The 27,472-nt window shown below is 41.2% G+C and overlaps 1 protein-coding gene across 1 annotated transcript; it reads left to right on the forward strand.

Moving 5' to 3' along the window:
• The first annotated feature begins 207 nt into the window (after positions 1 to 207).
• Positions 208 to 27,186, forward strand: sphkap (SPHK1 interactor, AKAP domain containing). The gene is made up of 12 exons (XM_062419603.1): positions 208 to 242; positions 2,512 to 2,614; positions 3,897 to 4,007; positions 15,176 to 15,235; positions 15,628 to 15,779; positions 16,638 to 16,885; positions 18,895 to 22,261; positions 23,805 to 23,966; positions 24,952 to 25,035; positions 25,782 to 25,831; positions 26,364 to 26,548; positions 27,034 to 27,186. Exons 1-12 carry the CDS (start codon positions 208 to 210, stop codon positions 27,184 to 27,186), a joined length of 4,710 nt encoding a protein of 1,569 aa, XP_062275587.1.
• The last annotated feature ends 286 nt before the right edge of the window (positions 27,187 to 27,472 follow it).

The raw sequence follows: 27,472 nt of genomic DNA on the forward strand, positions 1-27,472 counted from the left end.
CATCGCCGTCCTCCTCCAGTCACAGTGAAGCAGTCTGGGATTCCTTCAGTGTTCGTTCGGGGATGCGCATCTGGACCGGAGAGTGTCTCCGGGACAATTACGCGTGGAGGAACTTCGCTTTAGGGCTACCTTTCCCTGTCCAACTGCCCTCACAGAGGAAATAATCACAACGAGTGAGGACAGTTTGGCTCTTTTTTTTTTGACATAATGGCAGGCGCAAAGTGCCTTCTGAAAACACCGAGGTAAGAGACTGCTTATTATTCCGGAATTTTAAAGAAAATGTCACTGTGCATAGGCACATACTATCAAACCAAATTAACATAAATTGTCAGTCTACAGGCACTTAAATTGTGTATGTGATATTCAGTAGTGTTTGCTTTTACTTTATAGTGTTTTTCTTGCATCTGTGTAGCCCATCTATAATATTTTCCGACATGTCTTCCACATATGAGTGATGTTTGAGGCGCCCTTTTAAAATATTATTTTTACATGGGGACTGGAAGTGGAGTGTGAAATGCCATTGCACCATACCGTTTATGACACATTGAATCAAAGCAGTGTGGTATGTGTCAGTTTTTTTCCCGTCAGTGCAAAGAGTGTCAGTTTGTGTTTAGGTCTGAAAAAGCGCACCAACATCCATGCAGTGTTGCAGTAAATCCGCTTCCACGGGAGACTGCCAGTGTTTGTGGTAAACAAGATGTTTGAGCCTGCGTGGCCTGACTGACAAATGTGTGGCAGTGAAGAAGAGTGTGTTCTGTTTTCACTCTTCAATCTTCTATTTAATAAGATTTAGTCATATTTCCCATAATTATGGCAAATTAAAGCCAGAAGTAAAAGCTAGTGCAGTTTTGGGGACCTAAACTTGCTTTTGTGATTATTTTGTGCGTTTGAACGTTTTCCAAAGCGGTTAGGCTCTCACTAAAAGTTGCCTGCTGGCTTCTGAAGTCTGGCATCAATTCATCAACCAACAAGATTACACAGTGAATTACAGCAGTAGACCGGGGGCTGTCCTTGAAAGGCGGACATTTGAGGGGTTAATTATGTCTTCACATCAGGTTGATGCCTGCTGGGTACTTGGGGACCCCGGGAGCACGAGTGCTCACCAACCTGTCAGTCATCACCGTGTCATGATAGAAAGGTCGTTAAACGCAAAGATTAGAAAGGAAGTCGTGCGTGACAAATCTATCCCGACGGCCTTTTTCAGTTTTCTATGAAAATTACTCAAGAAAAATTGTGAAAGAAAACACATAGACATGATTGGGGTTTTTTACATGAAAAAATTGTGTTTTCTTTCACAATTTGTTCATGTACATTTTTAGTGTCACTCCTTGTCCCCGTTGTGTGTGTGTGTGTGTGTGTGTGTGTGTGTGTGTGTGTGTGTGTGTGTGTGTGTGTGTGTGTGTGTGTGTGTGTGTGTGTGTGTGTGTGTGTGTGTGTGTGTGTGTGTGTGTGTGTTGGATTGGGTGTTTTGATGAATGCCTTGCAGATACAGCAGCCTATTTAAAGCACATCATAATCACTTAACTCCAGTACAGTTTTTTTCTTTTCAGTGTCTCCAGCCATTCACAGCAAACTCACTGTCCCTATGACACAGTTATTTACATCAGGCATTTTCATTTACTGCAAATTTGCTTTTGAAATATGTGGATTACAGAAAAAAAGCTGCTCCTGTTTGAATATGCATCCCCAGCCTCTTTATATCCCAAATTGATCCTCATTAATGCTATTCCAGATAAGCTTTCGACTTGGCTTATCTCAGTGAAAGCATGCACAGGGGATAATTATGCCTTCCTGGGATTTGTTTTGAGTTCGTCATGTTGTTTTGGGCTCACATTACTTTGATAGTCACTCCCATCACTACAATTTCTGTCATTTTGTTGAATAATTATATCTAATGCACCAAATGAATGTTGTGTTTCCCTGTTTGTCCTGTTAAAAACCCTCTGTCGCCGTCACTGTGACACTTGTCACATTACAGGATTGGCAAAGTGGCCATGATGCTTTGATGCATGTTCTGTCAGATTCTGAACAGAAATGGCTCAATTGGCTGCGTGTTCTCTTGAACAGACTGCAAAAAGCCGGCTTTGCCTCCATGCCAGGGGAAGCTTTATGCAGTTCATGCAGAAAAAAACATCACAGACATCCCTAAAGAAACTTTTTAGCAGATGCCACAATGGTTTCTCATAAATAGCAATGCAACAAAAAGTTGCACTTTTCAATAAATGATGAAAGACCTCAGCTTGGTTGGCCATAAACTGGTACATTTTCTGAATTAAGCATTCAGCTCAGAATATTCAAATCATTCTTCTAACAGACTATAGCTGTCTGGTTAATTCATTGGGGGAGTGCCAATGCTGAACGGTATGAACAAATGTGACAGGCAATGGACTGCTCCAGTCAGAGTGGAGATAACTCGTCCTCACTAATCCCAGACTTTTTAGTAGTGAGGTGTTAAGTGCTTGATGAGAATCTGCTGTGATAAAGTCAACTCCATGCCCTTTTGTCTTGCAGTAACTTCCAGTCGTCTGCCATGTTTGAAGGCTCAGAGTCTACCGAGGTGGAAGGAGGCAGCACAGAGAGCACCGTGGCCTCATCCATCAGCGCCTGTAAGAAGGTAAGAACCAGTGTGCTTGTGTTGGAATGGAGGAAATACTCCACTCTGTAACTGTCTGTGTGTCCGTCTGCTGCACAACCACTCCTTCTCTTTGTCTTTTTCTCTGCTCATGTGCCTGTACACCTGTCCATCATATTTGCCTCCTCTGGCAGTTTATCAGTGTGTCTCCAGCAGTGCAAGAGATTTTCATTTCCTCCTCCAGGGTGCCTGTGACACCCAGGGGTTGTGCAATAAGAGGAACAGCCAGGCCTTCGGGTCACCCAGTAGATTTATCATCTCCCACTGCCAGGGAGACAGGAGGGGGAAATAGTACAGATCAGTGGGCTGAGGTGAAGGCTAGATTGAATTTCCTTTCAAAGTGTGTGTGGGTCTATTTGTGCATGTGCCTTACTGTGTGTACACGAGTGTGTGGGTGTGCAGAAGGACTCACTGGTGTGTGTTCCTAATTAGCCTACCACTCATCATCTTAACTGACTTCCACTTGAGTGTCCTGTAGAGACACAAGGTGATGTCTTTCTTATAATTGGGCCTCCGGTTCCGCTGACCTGTGCCAGCAGCCTTTGATATGATCACTCTCCATGAGATCAGCTGAGTCTACGTCACCCTTACCTGGCTGAGGGCCTGCACAGATGGTCTATTCCTGAGGGCGCAAACATAAGGGGGCATGGTGTCACTAAAAATACACAGTGAGAATGAACAACGTGTATGTAATATCTGTCACATGTCAAACTAAATGTATGAGGATAATTTATTTATAGCATGTGATTTTAATCATTTATCTGCTGTAGTTTTTTAACATAGCAAACAGTCTTCTATCTTCCTGTATTACAAATAAATAAATAAATAACAATTACCACACGGCCAGACTGATTAGCATCAAGAGAAACATTATTTTCATACCTGTAAATAAATTGGCATTGTAATTAGGTGGTTATTAAAGGAGGAAGTCAATAGTCTTGTCAAAGGCAGCTGCACGGCTGCAGGTTTCATCCTGAAGGCTTCATTAAAATGTCCCCCCTGGGAGAAGATGATAACTGTCGTAAATATAATGTCCAAGGTCTGGTTAGTTGACAGATTATTGATTCTGTGCCACCGACACTTAACTTGAAATAAAGGTCCTGGAGAACGGTCAATTGATCGCATCAACTTAGAGAGGGTGAGGGGGTAGGACAGAGACTGGCAGATGAAAGTGAAAGGGTGACTCAGAAGGTGTAAGTGCATGTGTGAAGCCATACGACGCTTCATGTACCTGAACAGAGTTTATCTGTGTGTTGTGTCACAGGTGCTGTGCAGTAACAGTGTGCTGGACTCGTCAGAGTACTGGCTGAGGAATGAGAAGGTTCTGTGCAGACTGGGCCTGCTGGATGACGACGCAGAGGGCAGCTGCACCATGGTGAGTAACATACTGTGGATGATGAAACATGCGTACCCTTTTATGCAACGTAGATGGGCCAACTCATCAGGAATTTTAAGGCAGGAATGATGTGAGTGACATCTAAAAACTGCACTCGTGTCAATCTGCTTCCTCTTGGTGACTTGTGTGCATGCACTAGGTAAAAAAATGTTTTTATAGAAAGTTGTTGGTGCTCCCATGCTGCTTTTTATATGGGGTTGTTTTATGTGTAACTTTGATATAATGGCTGTAGTTACAATACTAGGAAGTGCAATTTGAAGATAATGTTACTTGTCAAGTGCCTTGCTCATGGATTTTTTGTGCTTTTTGGTGGAAGGATAAATCACCTTAAATTACTTTATTAATTAATTCACAAACTATAAATAATATTCCTGTTGATGTTGTCAGTCATTGATGATGCTGAATTCTGCATCATTTTACCATCCACTGAGAGAAATGAGCTTGTATTTTCTCACAAATGAGTCAGAAAACATATTTTGGCAACAATGAATGCAGCATTATTTCTCATAAGCAGTTAACTGCTTGAAATATACCAGAAGAGCTTTTTTTAGTAGATGTTATAAACAATGTAATTTCATTCTGCTGTAAGATTGTTAAAAGCTCAGTTTAGGTTCAGCTGGTCCTCAGTAAGAGGCTTTTGTAGAGTAAATGCATATCTGTTGTGTTTATTTTATCAGTCAGAGACTAAATAGAACTATCAGAGAGGAATATCTCTGTTGTGACACAAACACTAGGATTTCAGCAGTTTGACTCTCACTCTAACCCTAAATTTGATCTCAGCACCCCTAAAAATAAATAAATAAATATTTTATTTTTTAACACTTCATATTCAGACTTTTTTTATTAGGAGCTGAGCCCCCCTAAAGGTCTGATCCTACAAACGCCCCTGGCCCCAACAATTAGTCAGTTAAACCATTTTCTGGTTTCATTAGTCATGCATGATAGTTAGCTGAATATCTTTAGGTTGTGGACTGTTAGTCAGAACAAGACACTTTTGCATCTCAGGCTTTGGGAATCTGGGGCATTTTTCACAGTTTTCTAACATCTTTTAAATGAATGAACATCACAAATGATTGTGTCAGTCTAGATATGAAAATGGGACTTCACATAGAAATGTGCTCAGTTACACAGAGTAACAGTCATAGTGAATTGTGTTTTATTCATATTTTCCATTGTGAATGTGAAGAATACAGTCATGCTTACACACATACCAACCTGCAAAGTGTGAGAGTCTGGCTGCACTTCCTCCCAACATGATAACATCTGACTGTTATACTGTATTTTAGAGTGTTTTAATCATTGTAATCATTAATCTCATCTCTATCCAATTAATAAACATGATTACTAACACTTGGATATCAGCATTCAGCAGCACACTCAGGCATACAGTCACTATGAAAAACAAACTGTGCATAAATGGAATCTGTGTACCATTAAAATCAACTAATTGTTATCGAGAAAGCCCACTGAGTTTGAATCAACATGACTGCAATCTATTGTCCTGCTGATAAAATTGTTTATTGAGACTATAGAAATCTAATATTGTAATGAAAAGCACAGTTTAAAGCCGGAGTGTGGGATTTTTATCTCCCCCTTCTGGCTGTGAGAGTAATTACAAACACTGTTGACCTACATCATAAGCCCGCTGTAGCATACTCGGTTGCTACTGTTGCAGCTGTAAAATGGTGGATAAGTTGTTTTGGGCGTCACACAAGCCCCATGAAATAATTCATTTCACTATCCATTGGGGATTTAATCCATTGGGTCCAATAATCATTGGAAAGTCTAGAAGAGTCACACATTACATTGTTTTATCCCCATTCAAGTAAACAGAGGGCTAACAGGACGTTAGCTGGTGCGCATTATACATTCATCCAGACAGCGTGGGAATGGCAAGCCCAGTACCAGATTAAAAACTCCATATACTTTGAAATACAGAGATCTTGTGGTGTTAGGCTTAATCAGCATTGTGTGAACTTGGTTGGCTTGAAGGGATTGAATGTGTGTTAGAATGTGTGTTGAATGTGTGCAGTGTGGAAAGCAGTTCCACACTGCAGGTTTCAAAAACATCTATCCTGGAAAATCCTGTAATAATGGTTGTTAATTAGCCATTTTCAGGCTCTCCTTGCCTTCTGTTCAATGCATGCTGGGACAGATTTAGGAGAAATACAAATCTTGAAACATCATGATGAAATTATGATTGTTATTTGACCTGGCATGAAGAAACAGACTCTCTCACATCCTGTTATCAGATTTTATGATGTAAATACTGAGAGTTTGCCTCTTAGCTTATTCTATAACAATTAAGCTACTAAATATAGCTTTTAATCATCGTGTTTTCAGTTTTTATGAACACCAATTTACACCATTTGTCAAAACTCCATCTAGGCCTGCAGCATCACTTTATACTTCCATTTTTTACATGTACTTACAACAGTTCAGACATATGTAACGTTTTAGGCCAGAACTAGCAAATAACACACCACTGAAGATGCATCCTGTGATTCACATTTAAACATTTAAGAAATTAAGTTAGAAATTTAAAGAAGGGTGATCGCTGTCAGAACAGCTACTGTTCTGGACACACATTATGTGTTTGGACACATACTAAGGTTATTGTTGATTACTTGGGCAAGGACATAGGACTTAAGAGGAAAAAATGCATCAAGACAGAAAGCAAAAAGGAGAAATGCTCTGAACTGCAAAGAACACATTCCCTATCTACACAGTCACCCCATTCTGGATGTGATGTGTCACCTTTGATCACTCATTCAATTGAAATTGTGAGTTCAGCGTGAGTTGCATTCAGGATTTATATCCTCAGTGGCTACGGGGAACTTGTTTGTTGGGACAGAGTTGAGTCTCAGTGTATTGATTTTACAAACAAAATTGTCTTCTATAAACTGCATCAACATGCTGAATAAAATATTTTAACACTGTATCAAGTTTAGGATGGAATTTGGTTAAAGGTCCTTATTGTACTGTAGGAAGATTCAAGCCATAAATAAACCACACCATTAAACATTTGTTGCACTCTTTCTTTATAATTTGTCTCTCATGGGCTGCAGCCGGACCATTTCAATGTATTCTCATCCTCTGTTCGTATGATATCATAAAAAAATGTTATCACACGAAAAGTAGTGCACAACTTTTCGTACGATATCATACGAACAGGGGATGAGAACAGCCTGACCATTTTATGCAGAAAAAATAAATGCCAGTGTTGTGACTTTTTTTCCATACTTCAAGTGTCATTACCTCGGTAACAGATATAGCAGTCATTTAGGAAAGAGCACCGCTCTCACACACTCATGTTGCACTTCGTAAGTGTGAGCAGCCGCGTGCTGAAGTGAAAACCCAGACACCAGCTGTATTATCTAGGACAAGACACACACAGGACTGAAACAGCTGTGGGTGAATTTAAACAAACATTTTCACATGCATCTCAGATCAGATTATAAGTGGACAGCACTAAATACATAAACAACCACCAAGACGCATTGTGATGGGATCACTTAAACCATTTGCTGAGGTGGCCTGGGACACATCTGACCACCCATCCTTTGTAATGTAAACATGTATATTAGTTATTGAAACATTTTTATTAGCTCTTTAGCCCACACTAAAAACAAATCTGGCGTTTGTCTGACATTACTACTGTTCTGGCAGAAATGCTGTAGGCAGCAACGAAGTCTGGACACAAGTGTCAGCTTGAGTTGCATAATAGAGACAGGTGTAAACGGCAGTGTGTCTCGACTGTCCACTAGTGATCGGATCACCCAAGAAGCATGTTAATGCCAGGTGTAAACAGGGCCAGATTATTCCTCCTCATCTTTTTTCACTCAATGCCATTTGTGACAACTGCCAACTCGAAAAACAAAGACATCCCTTATACCATCCTCGTGTCTGTGGAACAGGCCGCCTCTCGAGCTTCTACCTGAGTTTGGGATTATGCAGTCAATTTTATCTGTGTTGTTCCTTTGTGAAATGTAAAAAAACAAAAGCAGCGTCATCTTCCCAGGTTTTGTTTGAATAAGACAATAGTCGTTTGTTTTCTTTACTTTGTGTCTGTTTTTTATGAATCAGAGGGAACTTAAATGCGAGCATCAAACAGATGCGGCCCGTCCTCCAGATGCATCGCTCTCGGACTTTGACATGACATATTGCTCTCCTCTGACTCTCAATACTCTGTTCGCCTTTCTGCAGTTCACACAGCCAATAAATCAAACGGGGGCTTGCGATTGATGACATTGCATTAGGAATACATTTTTCTGTCTTGGCCTGAACTGTACAGGGAGGCAGAGAGAAGGCCAAGAGTGGAAAACAGAAAGAAAGACAGAGGGTGAAGCGACAGATGCTGATCCGAACAGAAAGAGAGGAGTAGTCACTATAGTACACACAAACATTGGAAACTGTGTTAGTGGAGAGTGGTGCAGAAAGGAAAAGACCACAGGGTCATGTAGAGAGGGACTTAATGGTTTTCTTTTCGTTGACTTGGCCTTGTTAAATTGTAATGGACTGCAGTAATTATAGGGTTGAATAGAGCATATTCAGATTTTACTGAAAGGTGACTCAACTTCAATTTAGACCTATTTTTGACCAGGCTTGATATCCAAAATAACCCAGCTTAGTTCTTATTTTGAGTTTTCCAAGAACTGTTTGTTTAAAAGCAAAAAAGCAAATCAGTGTTTACACTTACAGGAGCAGGAATAGTCCAAAATAGTGAGTGCAGACAGCCAAAAACTGTGAGCTAAATAAAAGATAAAAGCTTCAAATGTTGTGCGTTTGTCTCCATAACCGACTTCTGGCTGCATCATGTTGTCACCTTTGATCACTCACTCATGTTTTAATGCATGAAGTCACAGAGAAGTGTCATGTTGCTCTGATAGTCACACTGAATTTCATGACACCCCTGAGAGATTTGACAGGCAGGATCATTTTGATGAGAATGAAGAGTTTGTTTTTCTTTGTGAGAAAACTAGTTAACCTCTGTGCATCTGATTTCATACAGCATTAAAAGACATTATGACCAAGAGGGGAAACTAAACTGTACACACAGTAGAAATAAAATGAGGAAAAGCAAAAGTCAGCGTATGCAGTATGATTGATTAATGCCAGCAGATGTCTTTCTAGGAGCATACGACAAAATGTTCAATTGCAGAAAATTACTTTTTTGGCCCAAGCTGTTCAAGAAAGTACATGTAAGGCTGCAATTATTCCTTCCCAACACTGTCCATTCCTCTCCTCTTGGCTGACTGTCGTCTTACTTTGAATTTACGCTCCTTGAAGAAGAATGAGCCATTCATCACCTGATTCAAACACTTCACACACTTGGGTAGTGTGTTGTATCCTGACCTGTCCCTTCCCAGGCTCAGAGAGAGAGAGAGAGAGAGAGAGAGAGAGAGAGAGAGAGAGAGAGAGAGAGAGAGAGAGAGAGAGAGAGAGAGAGAGAGAGAGAGAGAGAGAGAGAGAGAGAGAGAGAGAGAGAGAGAGAGAGAGAGAGAGAGAGAGAGAGAGAGAGAGAGAGAGAGAGAGAGAGAGAGAGAGAGAGAGAGAGAATATGCCATCAGCTGTGGCAGGAGCACTGACTTACAGCAGGATCACTGCAGGAATACAAATCTTCTCTTTCCTTTTAAACTATTCTTTTTGCCTTTTGACCTCAGACTGCCATCATGAGAAACTGCAGTCTTACATGCAGGGTTGTGCTCTAAAATGAGACCCACTGGCATAAAGGACATGGCTGCAGATTTTCTATATATTGACAATGAGAATTATTACAATACAAAGTCTCTCTCAAAGGGAGAGAGTGGCGTGAACCACTTGACCAGTTGACCAGTTCACCCACCATTTCACTTTTAATGCTTTACTCATGCATATTGGCTACCAAACAAATTTGCAGTTCAAATTGCCACACAGTGAACTTGAGACCTTTGGGGGCCCTGAAGGTCTGGGTCCCTTTATCTGTTGAAGCCATGTAGGCCCATAGCCCCATTAGCTAATCATATACAATCCCTCTACACAGTCACATAGGAGATGTGTAAGTTTATGGATCAAACGGTGCATCAGAGAGCTTATTTCAAATGGAATTTTCTGTGAAGATCATTATTACACATACCATTAAAAACACTGTGAAAACACATCTTAGCACTTCTCCGAATGTGAAAACAACACATTCAAATTTATGCATTTCAAAGACACAGAAGCTGCTCAACATCCACCGCTCCGGGTCTGCTCATAACCTGCTGTTAGCAATTTTCATCACACTTTTTTTCTCTGTTCACTTTAATCCCTTGTTTGAACCTATTAACATGTTTCTGACCATAAAATGACTGTAAAAAGCTTCAGGAAGTATGTTTACTGATAAATGTATGATCACCCAGTGAATGTATACATTTGCCGGCACACGGGAATGTATACACTCCACAGAAACACTTCAGTATACATCCCCTGTTCTTTTACAACCCCCGCTAATGTTTCCGTACATTCGTCTTTTGAGTTGGGAGAATCAGGACAGCATCAGATTCTTGATGTTCTGTCTGTTTAGCCAGGGGCTCCAAGAAGAGCGATTCACAGCCAGACACTAATTGTGTGTGTGTGCATGTGTGTGCGTGTGCATGTGTGTGTGCGCGTGTGCTTGATATTCACTGCTTCAGTGCTGCATTATCCTATTTCTTTCAGCAGTTTGAAAGGCACAGTCGTTGATCATGTACACAATGTTTTCACATTTTAATTTAAGCACGCTTTCTTACATTACAAGTGGTAACATGCATGTGGAATTTCATTAAATAGTATTTCCTGTTATGCATTTTTCTGTGTACACACTTAAATGATGAATACAATAAAGGCTGTTTATAGACACCAGTATGTGAGATCAGCATGCTCATCTTCTCTCTTCACCAGCACTATATATGTAGCATGAATATGGCAGTCACTGAGCCTTAATTTTGTTTCCCACCAGACTTCACTTACAAATTAAACTTAAAATTAATTAAAATTAAAGTTGCCAGCTTGTGAAAAAATAAGTCAAAACACTTTACAATACAGGGAGCTGCATTTAGTTTAGTGACCCCAGACTGGATGAGTGAGCTCTTGTCTGTGGTTGCAGTAAGGTTATTTTCCATGCAACAGTAGACCTGTACATGGATGGCAAATGGCAGTTTACCTCAGTTTTACTAATCTAGGACACCCAGAGGGCAATGATGCAGGATTAAAAAAAGGAACTAAGCTACAATTGTAGAAGCCCATAAATAAATCTAATCTTTTTAAAAAGTGTCAACCACTGTCACTTTGTCCCACTCTCATTATAAGAAATGAGACAAAATGACAGTAATTATTTCAGTGTAAGTATTTAAGTGTCTGAAGGGCTAAATATTCAGCATAACAAAAATACTTGTGTGTTTCAAGTCATGAAAAAGAGCAACAACAACAAAAAAAGAGCCGTAGTTAAAGAAAAAAAGGAGACAGAAGGACCAAGAGCAGCAGCTGTGTGTAGGAGGTAGTAGTGAGCAGAGAGAGAGGGCTGCTGGGGAGGAATGAGGCTTTGATGGACTGCAAGACTGACATGTTTGTAATGGTTTTGTATATTGACCATGTCTGTGCACATAATATTTTATTGAAACTGTGGCTAAGTATCAGCATAAGCTTTATTTGTAGGTGTAGTAGAAAGAAAGACATCTGAGTTAATCTAAAGCCTGCTGTGTTCTACAGCCTGAAAATAGGAATTTAGTCCATTCCTGCATCAATATAGCTTATTTTATTAAGGATGGTAAGCAATCCAGCAATAATTACATCACATTATATGCGCTTTTTAGTCTTGGCGATTGTACCAAGAAATGAGACTCAATGCCACACATGAGCAGACAGTTAGTACGTACATGCTGAAATATTACAAGAGAAATGCTGACAAGTCTTTAAAATAATTAAGCACAGAGTTAACAATGTAAGTCATTATGGTGGATCATTTTCATTTCACAGGCTTTTCTTCAGCTTCAACTACTTTTCTGCATTCCTATGATCTCTAAATAGAGAAGTGAAATACACCTTTCTCCAAGTGTTGTTTCTGACAAAAACAATCTCAAGTCAAGTTCATTTTAGTGGATCTTTAGTGGATCTTTCAACCATATCACATAGTTCCAGTAATATTCCAAGGTCAAGATTCAATTTTCATGTTTAAGATGCATCTCTTTCTTCAAGTCCTTAGACTAAAAGGACAAATTTGCAGCATGTTATGCCATTACTTTATTATGTAGCTGACAAAACATGAGGGGTGGGGTGAAGGGTGACCTACATGCTTTTCCCTGTAGAAAGAGTCCCAACGATGTCCTTCATGTTACCTTGCAGAAACAGTGAATTAATAATTCACATTTTGCTGTAAAAGTAAACCATGATGCCTGTTATCTCTGAGGCTGCTTCCAGACTTGTCCACTGTGAAGGGTCATTGCTGTCCAGTTTGGTCTCATTGGTCCCCCAGCACAGGTGGTCAGAGTCACAGTTTGGTTGGCTGGGCAGATGTTGGGTGCAGCTGTAAATTCACATGGGCAGAGTGTCCAGTGAAGCAGGAAAGTGTGGAGAGACTCCGTGACCTCTGTTGCAGCTGGACTTTTGACACAAGATAAGGAAAATGCAGATGTTCATGTCAAGAAGGTTGAACCACTATGTTTCAGTTCTTCTCTGGAAGAATCACATAGACTGTTACATCTGGCCACCTTATACTGTTACATCTGGCCAACCGTATATCACTCAGCTTCAACGGCACCATTTTAGCCTCATATCTCTGTATTTCTGCCCCCCTCTGTCCACCTTAATGTACGTTAGCTGATGTTTACACGGTAAGTCTCTCAGTCAGCCAGAGACAAACTGACGCAGGCGTATATGTGTGTAGTCCAGTGTGTCTGTGAGAAACTGATAGATTCAGAGCGTGTCCCTAGGCTTGTCTCGCACATGGACTAGATGACTAGATGGTTGTCCGCTTCCCAAATTTAGAACAACCGCCTCTCGGCTCTCACCGTCAGATGGGGTTAAATTACTTCACCCTTCTCAAGGTCAAAGTCGCAGTTCACTCGCCTCCCTTTTTCCTCTGTGTGTTACCTGCAGGCCATGTGTTGACAGGCAGGGGAAGGTGTCATCGCTGCTTTTCTGGGATGAATTCCAATAACAGTACAACTGAGTGGTGCTGAGGTGCTCTCATTCATGTGTTGTCATTTGGATAGGAATTGAAAAGTGTGTTAAAATCTAAATCAGAACTCATATGGGCATGTACCTGCATCCAGATACAGAAAAAGCTGAATTTGAAGGTCATATTTTTTTATCCAATGATCAATGATGCAATATCAGGCCATTGTCTTTGATTTCAGTGAACAGTGTTGAATAACTCCAGGTTATATGTGTATCTTGTTGACATTCACCAGCTATTCTGACAGAAAGGTCCTCATCACACTCACTAAACTGATCGGAACAACAGACAAGCAACTTGTTCTTCTACATTGCTGTTATTTTGAGGGAAAATGAACAAAGGACCAAACCTCTTGGTATTCAGATAAATGTTACAGGTGACATCCATGAAGGGCAGAAAATAAAAAAAACATACACACACACATACACACACTTGGTTTGATTAGGGTGAGACAGGAAAACCATTTCAAATATTCTGTCGTGGTCGGCAGTGATCGACTTCATTCACATTTTGTTTATACTTGACTGACTCCATTTCAAAGCAGCAATTTTCATGATATTAGGCTATATAGTTTGGGAAATATTGTGTTTGACTGGAGGATGTCAGAGTGAAAGTGAGGAGGAAATTGGTTTGTTCTGAATGTGCTGCATTACTGCCTCAGCTGAAAGAAATTTTGGCTCATCCAATCTGGCTTTGCAGCAGTTTTTGTTGTCTTAATCTTCGCATTGCCTTTGATGAAGCAATCCCTTATTTTGAATTAAAACTCATGAGTATATATTGACCCAGTTATGGCATCAATGTTTTTGGGTTTTTTTGGGGGGGGGGGGTTCACTTTAAAATCTGTCTACAGCCAGATTTTAAAAGAAGAAATAGTAAAGCGTGTACATAGCTGAATATATTGTGGTTCCTATACCTCAGCATGGCTTTCTGTGAGCAGATCTTGTTGCGTACAATACAGATTAATGAAAAAAAAGATGAAAGTCATAACGAATATATGCTATCTCGCCAGCTCGGAGGCTGTTTAGAAGCCTAGCAGGATAAATCACGTGCACCTCAGGTAGTTCAAGGAAATTATTTCAAACAGTGATATGTGTCAAGATATGATTACTTGAAACTATATATATTTTTCACAGGCTTAAAGGGGAGAGAAAGGCAAAAAGATAACAGCAGGTAGAGCAGATATAGTGATGGCAGAGGCGAAAGAGAGACAGCAGGATATCACATGTGCATGCACTGAAAAGACGGAGAATGCCTCAGTGTCTCACATTACAACTACGTTGGATTAGTAATGACAAGCATGGTAGCATTCAGATGTTAGACATATATAGAAATATATGTGTTCGTGACTGAGTCACAAAAATGTCACTTCTCCCAAAACACTTCACAGTATGCTGCACACACACGCTGAGTATTGGTGCTCAAGTGGGAAGTGGCGCACATCCACTGTTGTTGGTAGCTGTGCTTTATCCATTTAGCCACACAGGACTAACTTAGCTATGCCAACTTAGATCAGAGGCTGTGTTCTGTAGAATCAAACAGCAGCCGTCGAACAGTCCCAGACTCCCAGCACTGGCATGAGGACTGCATCATAGACCATTAAACCTGCAGCCAGAGGCAAAGGCGGGTGAGATTCAAAAAGGAGGCAGAGAGAAAATAAAGAAAATCATTGCTGGTTTACACCTTGTTGTATTCCCTGAGAGACAAGAATGTCTTTTCTGAAGGGACTCTGCCAATGGAGACAGTGGTTATTCAGACTTTACAGACAGCTGTTGTAGTTTTTAAATGGTGAATCACATAGAGGAAGCTATCGGTCTGTCTGGTTTGTAGGATTTGTGACAAATAAGTGACACTGGGAAATTAAACTCAGTAACTTTACCAGTTAAGCCCTTTACATGCTCAGCTTTTGTGATATAATATTGCTGTTCATACTGTCACCCTAATGCTCCATCTGTCTCCCTCTCTATCTCTCTCTCAGATCTGTTTTGTGAATCTGGACCCTCAGAAAACGGATTGTCGTGATGACAAAAGCGCCAAGGTGAGCTCATTCTTTCCCTCCTCTCGTCCCTCCTGTGTGCGCCCCTTTTCTTTTCCCGCCCACTTTTCATCTCCTGGGAAATTCATTGTGTTTTGCATATAAACATTGGCACAGTTGCCATGGATTCGAAGTTCATTACCCAGAATTTAGAGGGGTTGATTTGTTTAGTTAATATGCAGATTTTGCAGCCTTTTGCAGCTGACAGTGAGAGCGGTGGGCGATCAATAACTATTCCACATGGTTCAAGACTTCTCACAGGAAGGATTTCATAATTATGTTTCTCTGCCTCGGTAGCACATAGAACAAGTCATGTTCTTGTTTTGAAGTCACCTGAAGAAAGGCTTTTTTGTTATCACGCAGCCTTGTCTCTGTGCTTGGTATGTCTCCTGCAGAAATTGGCTTCGGTGTCTCCAGACCTGCCAAAGCTCGTTGAATTACTGACTGTCCACCAGCCGAAAGAAAATGAGATCCTACTGCTCGGCGGCCTAGAAGCCTCAGACACTTGCCAAACACACCCACACTCCCCCTCTCAGGTGAGTTTGCGGTGATGTCTCCAAATCCTTTGTGACTATTTCCAGCCTTTATATTAACTGGCGTGGAGAGTGAGGCAGAGAGTACAAGCTGTTCTTTTGTACAACAATTTTCTGTGATTACATATTAACCTCTTTTTCCAGGAAGAAATGTGCAAGAATTTAGTGCATTCATTTTATCTAGTAATGCTCCCCCATTCACTCCAATAAAAACATCTAATCTTTTGAAGAGTTGAACTACAGTAAGTGTTAGATAGCAAAACAACATTAGCATGCAGAGGAAATACACTTGTAGGCACAAAACACTGGAACCTTTTCATTTTTGAATATTACAACTTCAAAAAGACACACGATTGTATACTATAGCAACTAATAGCAATTTTACCTTTTTTTTCATACAGTATTTATTTTAGAGCCATTGACCATCTCATAGACTTTTTGAAACATCAGGGTATAAAAACAATTCTAATCAATACTCAGCCTGAGGAGTCTGCACAGACAATTAAACTTGCATGAGCAGGTCCAGTGGGTTTATACTGTAGTATATTGAATAAAAGGAATAAAAACAAGCAAGAACTACAGAGACAGTCAGACAGCAGGTTGGATTAAGTTTATTATTTAACATTATATAACAAGTGTATAATGTTATATCTCATAATTTGTGAATCAATATACTGTATGTGTTGTCAATTGTTTGTTTATGCTTGCTTGGTATGCACCTTTGCATGCGTTCATGAGTAGGTGTGTATACATGTACTATTTTGTACAAGCATTATGTGTGCATGTCTGTTTATATGTGTCTCTGTGTATTCATGCATAAGAGGTATTTATTATTGTTCTATTCAGGTCCAGCAGCAGCAGCAGCAGAGAAGTACAGGTGTGTGCCTGGTTCAGTGTTCAGGGCAGAGGCACTCCACCCAACCTGCCAGCATCATATTTGAGATCAACAAGTTCCTGATTGGTCTCCAGTGGGGAAAGGAACGACAGCTACAGCAGAGCCGGGCAGCCGGGCAGCGGGTGGATGACGACACCAATCGCTCCATCTCATCCATAGAGGAAGACTTCCTGACTGCCTCTGAACACTTTGGAGATGACAGCGAGGATGATGGCTTCAGAAATGGTGAGCCTTGTTACCTTTGCCAAAGATGGGGGTTTTTTTGGCTCTGTTTGTGTATTTCTTGGCAGGATATTTAAAAAAAAATATTTTTCTTTTACTTAGTATGAAAGCTGGTTTGAAGTAAGGCCAGTGTACAAGTTATTCATTTTCGGTTTTGATCCAGTAATTGTGTTTATGGATTTCTTAGTATAATGGCATATTGTACTGTTGACTCATATCACTATTTTCTCATGAATCACTGCACATGGCACATGTAATCCATAATTATCTATCACTAAGTGCATTTCATAAAAGATCCAGTTTCAGCTACAAATAGAATTTTAAAAGGTCATGTTAGTCAGTATGGGTAAATTTCTACTTATGTCGTGAAGTCAAAGTTCCAAAAAAAAATGTTGACGTATATGCACTGAGCTCTTGTATGCATTGACGCATTTTGAAGACTCATATTAATGTTGATTCAAGAGTACATAATCTCTGCCTCAGGTCCATTTTCTGTCCTTTGTGTCACCCTGTTTACAACAGCTCACGGGTTAAAGATTTCATTTCACATCTGCCTATGTAAACGTGGCATTACACAGCCTGAACAGCCTCACAGTGTTCGTGTGATACATTTGCATTTACTCACAGCTTGAGTCAGCATGCTGTCCATTCAAAACACAGACGAAAATTTTGACCGCATACTGTGAAGCATGAGGTGGCTATTCCTAAACATATTTTAATGTGATAACATCTTTCTTAAGCAACTAAGAAAACAGACACATCTGAAAAACAGAAATAAGATAAATCATGATTTAAGGTAAATTTTAAAGCCTTAAGAAACAAACACATGTCCAAGTCCAGCAAGTGGAAAAGCCATTTTTAACATCTATAAAGATAGTACTTTGTTCAGTTGTTTATAGCCGTAGTTAGGCCTGTGTTAGAAAAAAAAAAAAAGATCTTACCAGTTGTGGATGAACTATTCAGATCCTTTTTCTTTAGTGAACGTAGCTAAACTACAATATAAAAGTACTCTGTTGCATGTAAAAGTCCTGCATTCAATGTGTTATTTAAGTTCATGTACATAAGTATTGTCAGTAAAATGCATTTAGACTATCAAAGGTAATAGTAATTATGCAGAGAGAGGGCTCCTGTCAGTGTTATATTATGTATTACATTACTGAATAATTATCATTGATTCATTAATGTGTAATCACCATTTTATGTTGCAGCTGGTGGATGTGGAGCTGATTTTAACTTACAGTACATACTGTTTGATAGATAATATCAGTTTTTGTATAATATCATATTTTGTATGGTCAACATAGCTTTTGTGTATAGTAACTTGATCTGTAAAGTAACTATAGCTATAAAGTAACATAAAATAGAATACTGAAATAAATTACAAGTGCCGCAAAATTGTACTTAGTATATTACTCTCTTATCCACAACTAGATGTAACACAGCTAACTTAATATTCGGACAATTTCTTATTTTAAAAAATTGCAAAATAAAAGCTAAATTGACACTGTTCAAAAATATAGTATTATAACTATTCTGACATTATAACTGAACTCATGGTTGAACCCACAGTTTAATATTGCAAAAGTTATTCTTTGTTTTTCTTGAGCAGATTTTTGGCACAGCACATAAGGATGTAATGAAACGCTGTATTTCTTTCTGTGATTGCAGTAACACCACAGCCGAGACAGTGGTGTAGCAAGCACTGAAAGGTTTCTGTAATGACTGAGAATATTTAAGACAAGAATGAACTATTCATTTATTACCGCTGGGTTGCCCAGGTGATGAATGAAATGAATGAAAATAATTATCTGTTCAAGTTTTGTTCAAGGGGAAATTGAATGGGACAGACAAGAAAAAATCCAGCTCTAGTAGTCAGTGAAGGCTAAAACAGAATTATATTATCCTCTTGCTGTGAAACTTTGGAAACTGATGGAGCTGCTTTATAATCAGTGTGGACATTTTTCATTTCCTGCTTTCTCTCTTTCCCTCTCTTTTTTCCTCTCTCCTCACAGAGCCGGAGAGTGGTGACCTGGCAGAGAGCCTGGTGGAGGTTGCACAGAAACACTGTGTCAGACTTACATGTCAGAGGGGACAGCTGGCCCATCATCAGAACAGGGAGGACATGGAGGTGAAAAGGGAAATGCGTCAGCGAGCCAGCCACCACACTAAGGAGTCAGCGGGTCACTACGCCACCAATTTGGCTGAGTCAGTACTGCAAGATGCCTTCATACGCCTCTCGCAAGATGAAACTTCTTTTGTCTCTGAGGCTGCTGTCAGTGTGTCCCTCTCTAAACATCCTTCCAACTTCAGTGGACCTTCACAGACCAAACAGCCTTCACAACAGCGTACCTGCTCTTTTGAACTCCCCAAGATTGTGATAGTTCAAAGCCCAGACAGTTCCGACGTGGCTGCAGAATGGTCAGAGACCCACGTGTCTAATGTGCCTGACCAGGATATCACTGCCAAATCCACAGAAAGGCCAGAAAAAGTGACACAGGCTCACACTCCCCACCACAATGGAGGACACCCATCCAAACATGTAGAGGTGGCTTTAGCCTGTGCTGCCAGTGTCATTGGCACCATCACTACACCGCAGCTGACAGAACAGCTTGCAATGGAATCAGCTTCAGAGGAGGACACAGAGGAGGACCTACAAGAACCAGAGGAGAAAACTGACTACTCCATCTCCTCAGCCATGTGTGGTATGGCTCAGGTAGCTGGTGCTGTAGCAGCTGTGGAGCTAACAGAGGAGTCAGGGGAAGGTGGTGATTCTGACGCAGATTCCGCTGATGCCTACACCGCATCCCGGGGTTTGATGTCTGCTGCTGAGGCCTCTGCAGTCTTCACGCTGCACTGCAGTGTGGCAGAGGGTACCAGTGTTGAAGCGTTTCGTGCCAATATTGCTGAGGTCCTACACAGAGAAGCAGCTGAGGTGCTGTGTCAGCCACAAGGCTACACTAGTGTAGCTCATCTGCTGGAGTCCACCCATAACAAAATAGTAGATGGCATCACTTGTCAAAAAAAATCCTACACAGATGAAAGAGAGGTAGATGACTTAATCAATGAGGTGGCAGACAGTCTCTTTAAGCATGCATTAGAAAAAGCAAAAAAGAAAAAAGAACTGGAAGGTACAGGAAAGGAGGCACCAAGCATCCAGGTTTTTTTGCAGGATAGTGTAAACAATTTGCTTTTTGATATCCTTTGTCTGACACAAAGAAAAATTAGTCACATCTCTAGATGTGACCAAGGCTCTTTTGAGACACAAGAGGGTGATACCACCATGGAGAGCAAGGACCCATTAATTCAATTGCAGGGCTTAGCTGGCTATAGCCAGTCCACTAATGTTGATAATCACAGTGGCATGCCACACTACACAGATAAGCTTGCCATGATTTCTGGGCTGAAGGAGAAATGTCTGCTAGAGGAAAATGATCTCACTGCATCTCCCCCCACATCACATAGCAAAGAGCAACAGCTGCAGTCATCATGCAGACAAAGTCAGTCTAAATCCACCTCCTTTCCTGCCAAAGACTGGTCTGACCACCAGCAGAACCAGCAGGGCATTGGTACCTTCAGAGAACCTTTGAGTGAAATCCAAATTCACAGCACAGAGAAGAGGGGGCGATTAGTGACAGGAAGTGACAGCAGACAGGCTTCCCTCACCCATCAGACCTCCTTCAACTCTTGCAGTTCTCTGCTGTCTTGGAAAATGGATTCAGAGTCCAGGACACCCATTACTTGCTATGCTGATGATTTGGCTGCTACAGTGGTGTCAATGGCCACAGAACTAGCTGCCATATGTTTGGAGAACTCTACTGGGAAGCAACCCTGGTTCTGTGCCCTGAAAGGAACATCTACAGAGGGACCAGAGGCCTACTTGATCCCTGCTTGCCGCACAGTACTCAGAAGAAAAGAGGGTCAAAGCAGCAATGCAGCCTCTAAGAAACATCGGGCACCACGCCTAAGTGAGATCAAGAGGAAAACAGAGGAGCAACCAGAGCTCATGGAGCGGCTTGTGAATCGGGTAGTGGATGAGTCGGTAAACCTGGATGAACCACAGGACCCATTTGCCCTCTTTGCGTCTGAAGTCACAGCCAGGATCATGAACTGCCCTGAGCTTAATGTAGTGGACACTTCTAAAGCAGGCCAACCTCGCAGCAGGTTGCAGTGTGAGAGGTGGAGCCGTGGAAAGGCGTCTAGTTATGAGAGCATTCCAGAAGAAGATGCAGACCCATCAGGCACACCAAACACCCTGGGCCCTGGCAGTCGGTTAGGTCAGAACTTGAGCCGTGGTAGCTCAATCTCTAAACAGTCAAGTTGTGAGAGCATCACAGATGAGTTCTCGCGGTTCATGGTAAACCAGATGGAGACTGAGGGCAGGGGGTTTGACCTTCTCTTGGATTACTACGCAGGAAAAAATGCCAGTAGTATTCTGGCTGCAGCTGTGCAACAGGCTGCATCCAAGAAAAATGGTCACCTTAATGTCAGGGCCTCCTCCTGCCTGTCAAAACAGTCTAGCACAGAAAGCATCACAGAGGAGTTCTACAGGTTTATGCTTCGAGACATGGATAAAGAAAACAAAGAGTATGGTATTGCCAAGACTAAAGAGTGGAGCAACAGCCTGTACCCACCCTCTCCTAGAACACCCTTCTGTATACGTCAGTCCTCTGTTCCAGATCGACGCTACTCAGACTCGAGACTGACTGTCAACTCACCCATTAAAGCCAACTCATTTGATGGATTTGCCCGCAATGTGCATGGAGACACACTGAATATCTACCCCGCCAACTCAGTGTCAGCCACAGGACTGTGCAAGTCAGATTCTTGCCTCTATCAAAGGGGTAAGACTGACCGGATCACTGATATGCTGATTCACGAGACCTGGTCCAGCTCTATTGAATCCTTGATGAGAAAGAACAAGATCATTGCTGATCCAGAGGACAGTATTGAGCTGGAGGCTGCAGGAGACTTCCAGCCCCATGTGCAGCAGTTTGCCAATCGCCTGGCAGCTGACATTGTGGATATTGGCAAGTCTGCACTTGGGAGCCAGCAAGAGGTAGCTGGGGGCATGCCTGGGTCACACCCACTGTCACATATGCCTGTTGGTGAAAGAAGGAGGGGGTTCAAACAATCTCATCTAAGTTGTAGTCGGAGTAGGTCCAGCCAGGACCAAGCAGGCAATGGATTAGGGTCCGGGGCTAGTGACAATAATGCACCCCGCATGAGGGGCCCCAGAGATGTGCCGCTTATCCACATTGAAGGAGATCAGAAAGATGAGGAGACCTCTCTAAACCCTGAAAAGGCAGAAGGACCTCAGGAAACAACAACAGAAATGTCAGCTACCAAGCGTACAGAGAGAGCTACAGCCAACGGCAGCAGGTACTGCATTGGTTCCTACCCTTCTGTGTTAGAGTCAGACCAACCCTTCAGGAAGAGAGTTTGTTATAGCCCAACAGCAGAGTCATAATGAATATAAAAAGTAGAGATTATTTTGTCTTAAAGAGAAATAGAGAGAAAATAAGAACATTCAAATTTGTCTAGGAAAATCAGCACTGACCAAATAAAATCGAGGCCCTACAACTGCCCAAGCATACCTCTATTTTTAGAGTTTGATCAAAGAGTGGCAGGCACACAGAGGATCCATTCACTGGGGAAACTAATCTATTTTAGCAGTGTGTGAGGTTTGACAAACCTTTGGCTAGGCTGTGACTCACACTGTCTGGGTGATGTAGTGTGTGTTCAGAAAGCTTCTAGTGGCTTCATCTTTTATCCAATGTGGGGCTATTCAGCTCACATTCATTGGTACAAGAAGCACTTAGACTTGGCTAACATACTTAATCCATGAGACACTATAAGAAAGGTATTTAGATTACACTGACATACTTATTAACGTAAGGTTGTTGCTTTAAAGTTTGCTTGAGGGAAGTGCAGCAGGTTAGCTAAGGAATGGTGTTTATCTGAAGGAAATTCAATTGTAATCAGGGACTGATTCGACATGGTTAGTCTCACATTTCTTATTCATGTCTTATTCACTCTGATTCTACAAATTAAAAGTGTTTGAGTGGACTTTCAGAGGAGGCAGTAGAGTGTAGATTCTCCCAGAAGACATTTTAGTGGATACTCTGAGAGTAATGAAGACTGGAGCAGTTCATAATGTGTCTCAGTCTGGAATCAAATTAACTTGCTGAAAATGTATAAGTGGAGAGAGCAGCTAATGTGCATGAGAGTATACAGAGAAAAGTGAAAATATAATATCGAGATGTGGGGAATTGGTTGAAATCTGCTGGTCTTTTTTTTGTGTTTTAAAGAAATGTTGATCCTCAAAATAAGACATGTTTAATAGTGACTGAGAGGAAAACAGCTGAGAGGCTCCCTGGTCACAGGAGAATCACAAGACACGCTCCTTTTCTCTTGACAATACATGTAATCCAGGAACAAGTGGAGAGCATCTGTTTGTCCCTTGAGTAAGAGTGGAACTTAATCACTTGCCTAGTCAATAAAACCTAATTTCCCTCTGGAATTGTCAAGGATGGCAGCCCTCAATCATCTGATTATGACTTAATTTAATCACTTTCCTGAAAAACTGTGAAAATCCAACAGTGCCTCTGGGGAATGCGTTTTGCTGATCCATTAAAGATACTGAAATGAATTGTCTCTCTTTGAATGTGGTGCATAGTTATTTCAAATTCCAAAGGCTTGTCATTTGTATAAAGTTACCTTAGATCTTTAATTTCTGGAGCAGAAACTTTCCCCATATGCCTTTTGAAATGCATTTTAGTTTTGACGAAACTCAGTTTTTACTGTACATGAGAGTGACTTGAGGAACAACAATGGAAAAACAACCAGAGTAACCACACACTGCAGCAGACATTGTGCACAACCATTCGATGGTCACTCCCATCTTGTGGTTTGCTCTCCCCAGCAGTGAGAGGGACAGGCCAGCTGTGGCGGTGGCTGCAATAGTGAAGAGGGACAAGCGTTCTATGAGTGCTAGCAGTGAAGAGAGCATGGGGAGCTGGTCCCATATAACCCCCGAGGATGACCCCCACGAGGAGACCAGTAGTTTTATCCAGCTGAGCGAGGGGTCAGTAACCGTTGCTCCTTGATACTGCTCCAAACGCTGCTACTCCCACCCTCACCCCACTCTCATTGGCCCATTGCTACTGACACTTGTGCTCTCCTGTGCCAATGCCAAATTACTCCCCGCTGCTGCAATATCCACACCTGCTGAGGCAGTGTATGGCAGAGAGCTCACTCCACAAAGCCCTCTCCATAGCTCGCATACAGGGCAAGACCCTGCTTACACCCCAAGCACAACTACCTGCAGTAGTAGGCTGGGGTGCTACAGGGATTTGACCTCTCACATTGAAAGCCTCTAGTTCAAAACACTTGCTACACCATTCCTTGCTTCATCAATTTTCATTTGTTTTAGCCAACTCTGACTCTTTCAACTTTTACCAAATAGCCTGGAGTAACTGCTCTATGCTCACTAGATGAAACCATTTAAAAGTAGAAGATGCCTTAAGGTTATATCTCATGATAATGGACCAAGTAATAAGCATAATAAACTACATGTTCAAATGCATTTATTATTTAAAGGTGTTGACATGTGTAGATTAGAAAGGAAAGGAGAAGTTGGAAGGCTCCATTTGGTTAGGGAGGAAATGATATGAGATACCTGCTTTTTGCTTAATTAACTGCAAGAGTAGTTTGTCTGCATCACCATAACACTCGCTGCTCCTTGCAACCTCTCCATTTACCGCTTTACTTTAATTCCACCTCATCTGTGAACCATGTTGTGACACAAAGATACCAGCCCTGTCTATCCACCGCCTACACAAACTACCTCCAAATCTCCTCATCCTCATCTTCAGACTAAAATCACCAGCTCTCCCACCTTGAGCGTCCGATTCTCCTGCAGCTGCTATTTATATGTTAATCACCAGCTAATGAACAACACGACCTGCATCGCTGCGCCTGGTTATTGTTCTCTTAACAAGTCAGCGATCATGTCGGGTGTCTTGAGACAACATGCAAGTGACATTATCTCATTTTTTATTGGTTTACAGGAATGGGACCAGCAGCGCATCCAGCCTAGGCCTGGCAGACCTGGATGCTTTTTCTGATGTGCCTACTCAGAGCACAGTAATCAGGTAACTGTCATTGTCACAGGCCGTGTACTGAGATATTTCTCATTAATGTGTCTTTTTTTTTTTTTTTTAAGTCTGCAGATAGTGTTTTGCTTTTTTTCATGCTCACCCAGAGTTCAGCAAAGAGGTGATGATGACAGGCTGCTGGACTAACACTCATCCACTTGACAGATTATTGCTTCTCTGTTGTCATCTTTTCTCTGTTATCATTCTAGCATAGATGATAATGTTCAGTTTAATAGACAAAAAGGATACTCTATCTATCTTATCCATCTTATCTACCTTATCCATCTATCCATCCATCCATCCATCCAGTAAAATTAAATTGAAGGAATTGACCTTTTGGGAAATGCATTTATTTGCTGTTTTGCCGATAGCAATGAAGTAGATGAGATAGTCTGGAAAATAGTTAAACACTTTGCTTTTTGTAGGAATTAAACAAACAAGATATAAAGTGTTCATTATTACTAATGAACACTAATGAGCTTTAGAGATGCTGGAGGGTGGATTTTGTTCCCTTCAGACAAAAACAGGCTTGCTGGTTCCCTGTTTCCAGTCTTTTTCTGCTTAGCTAAACTAAGTGGCTTCTGGTGGAAACTTCATATTAAACACACATGATGTACATGACAGTGGTATCTTCTCACCTAACTCTCACCAAAAAAAGAGAGCAAGTACATTTCCCAAAATGTTAAACTATTCCTTTAAGTGATACTATATGTTACCTTAACCTGTCATTTCTTTACCTGCAGTGAGGAGACAGAAAAAGGCCACCTGGCAGGAACCAAGGACAATATATTTCGTAAGTACAGTGATGAATTCTCATGTCATCTCAATGCCACCAACTTTTTAATTATTCACCTCCTTCCTCAGCTTTGACATCTCTCCGCTCACCAAGAACTCTTGAGTGACTTGAGGTACAGTATGTGCTGGGTCTGTGTGAATAATCTCTCAAATGGATGTACTTGAATAAAGGTGATGCTGTGCTCTGCATTAAGGATGGTCATCAATAATTGAAAAGGGCCTACACCTCCAGAGGTGTCTCACCACAAAGGTCATCTTTATTTAAAGACTTACACTTGATCAAAGATTGTCTCAAAGCATAACTGGGCCTGAGATATTTTTTTATTTTATGAAGTTGAACCTACTATATGATTGTTCGAAGGTTTGGCATGTTTGCAATTGATACATGCCTTACATAGAACTAAGTATGGAAGCCCTGAAAAAGAGGACTTAGAGAAAACTCCTCTCTCAGCCTCTCTAAAATATAGTATATTTTATTATACAGCATGTCTTTCCTAATACAGCATGTCTTGTTACATTTGATCTTTCAGAGAGCAGTTCAGCGCGGACAGCGAGCAGCAGTGGCAACCTCGGGGAGCTGTTGGTGGTAAACTGTGACCTCGAAGCGGAGAGTGTGGACTCAGAGCTGAGAGTGGCTCTGCAGTGGATTGCTGCGTCTGAGCTTGGACTTCCTACTCTCTACTTCAGGAAGTCCAAAGAGAAAAGGGTTGCAAAGGTGAGTACAACAGCAAGTCAAATCAAAAACAAAAAAGGAGCATTATAGCCCTTCTCCACCCTGCTTATTTCAATGTAAATTGCATGTAAATTGTACATAAAGTTGTACAATTTAAATATATCAAGTCTAAAATATTTAATATATTTCTATAAAATACCCACCATATATAAAACACTACCCTCATTGACCTTAAAGGTAGCCTGTGTTTTCTTAACTATAGAATGGTTGTTGGGTCTTCTTTGCTTGTTTTTCCAAATAATGCACTTTACAAAAAGAGTATGATTCGATCTGTGGCGGCCTTTAAGATAGGTAGTGTTTTAGGAATCATTTATGTGACCAATGAATTCATAAATGAATTACATCCTTGCTCATACACTGGGAATTTCTTTGGAATTATACATACTGAAGATTTCTCCATCAGCCAGCATAGTGACATGAATGAGTATATATTTATTACTGGATTCATTATGCATGTGTTCTCTCAGTTCCAGAGGGTGGTCCATCGGATGTCTCAGAAGGCGTGGCGGATTGCGGACTTGTTCAGTGCTGTGGTTCAGTTCTGTAAGCTACATGAGAAAGAAGAAAAGGAGGGCAGGTCCTTGTCCAGCCTGTTTGATTGGCTTTTGGAGACCGTGTAAGGTGGATTAGTTTCCTCATCCTGCAAACAAAAACACACATGCTCTATCAATCACACTTCTAACATGTTCCTAACTGTTTGCCCCATTCTTTTTGATCACACATCACAAGTGTCTCCTGCTACAAGCTGAGAACACACCATCAGCATAAAAAATTCAGTCCCTCCCCCTGCTGTCCTCTCACCCTGTCCATGGACGTTGTGTTTTATATCTGTCTGCAGTCATGAATGAACCAGTCTCCCTTTAATAAAAGCATGTTTTATTTTCAAATTCACCGCTTTAGCTTGTA

This window comes from Scomber scombrus, chromosome 5 (assembly GCF_963691925.1).
Source record: "Scomber scombrus chromosome 5, fScoSco1.1, whole genome shotgun sequence".
Lineage (NCBI taxonomy): Eukaryota > Metazoa > Chordata > Actinopteri > Scombriformes > Scombridae > Scomber > Scomber scombrus.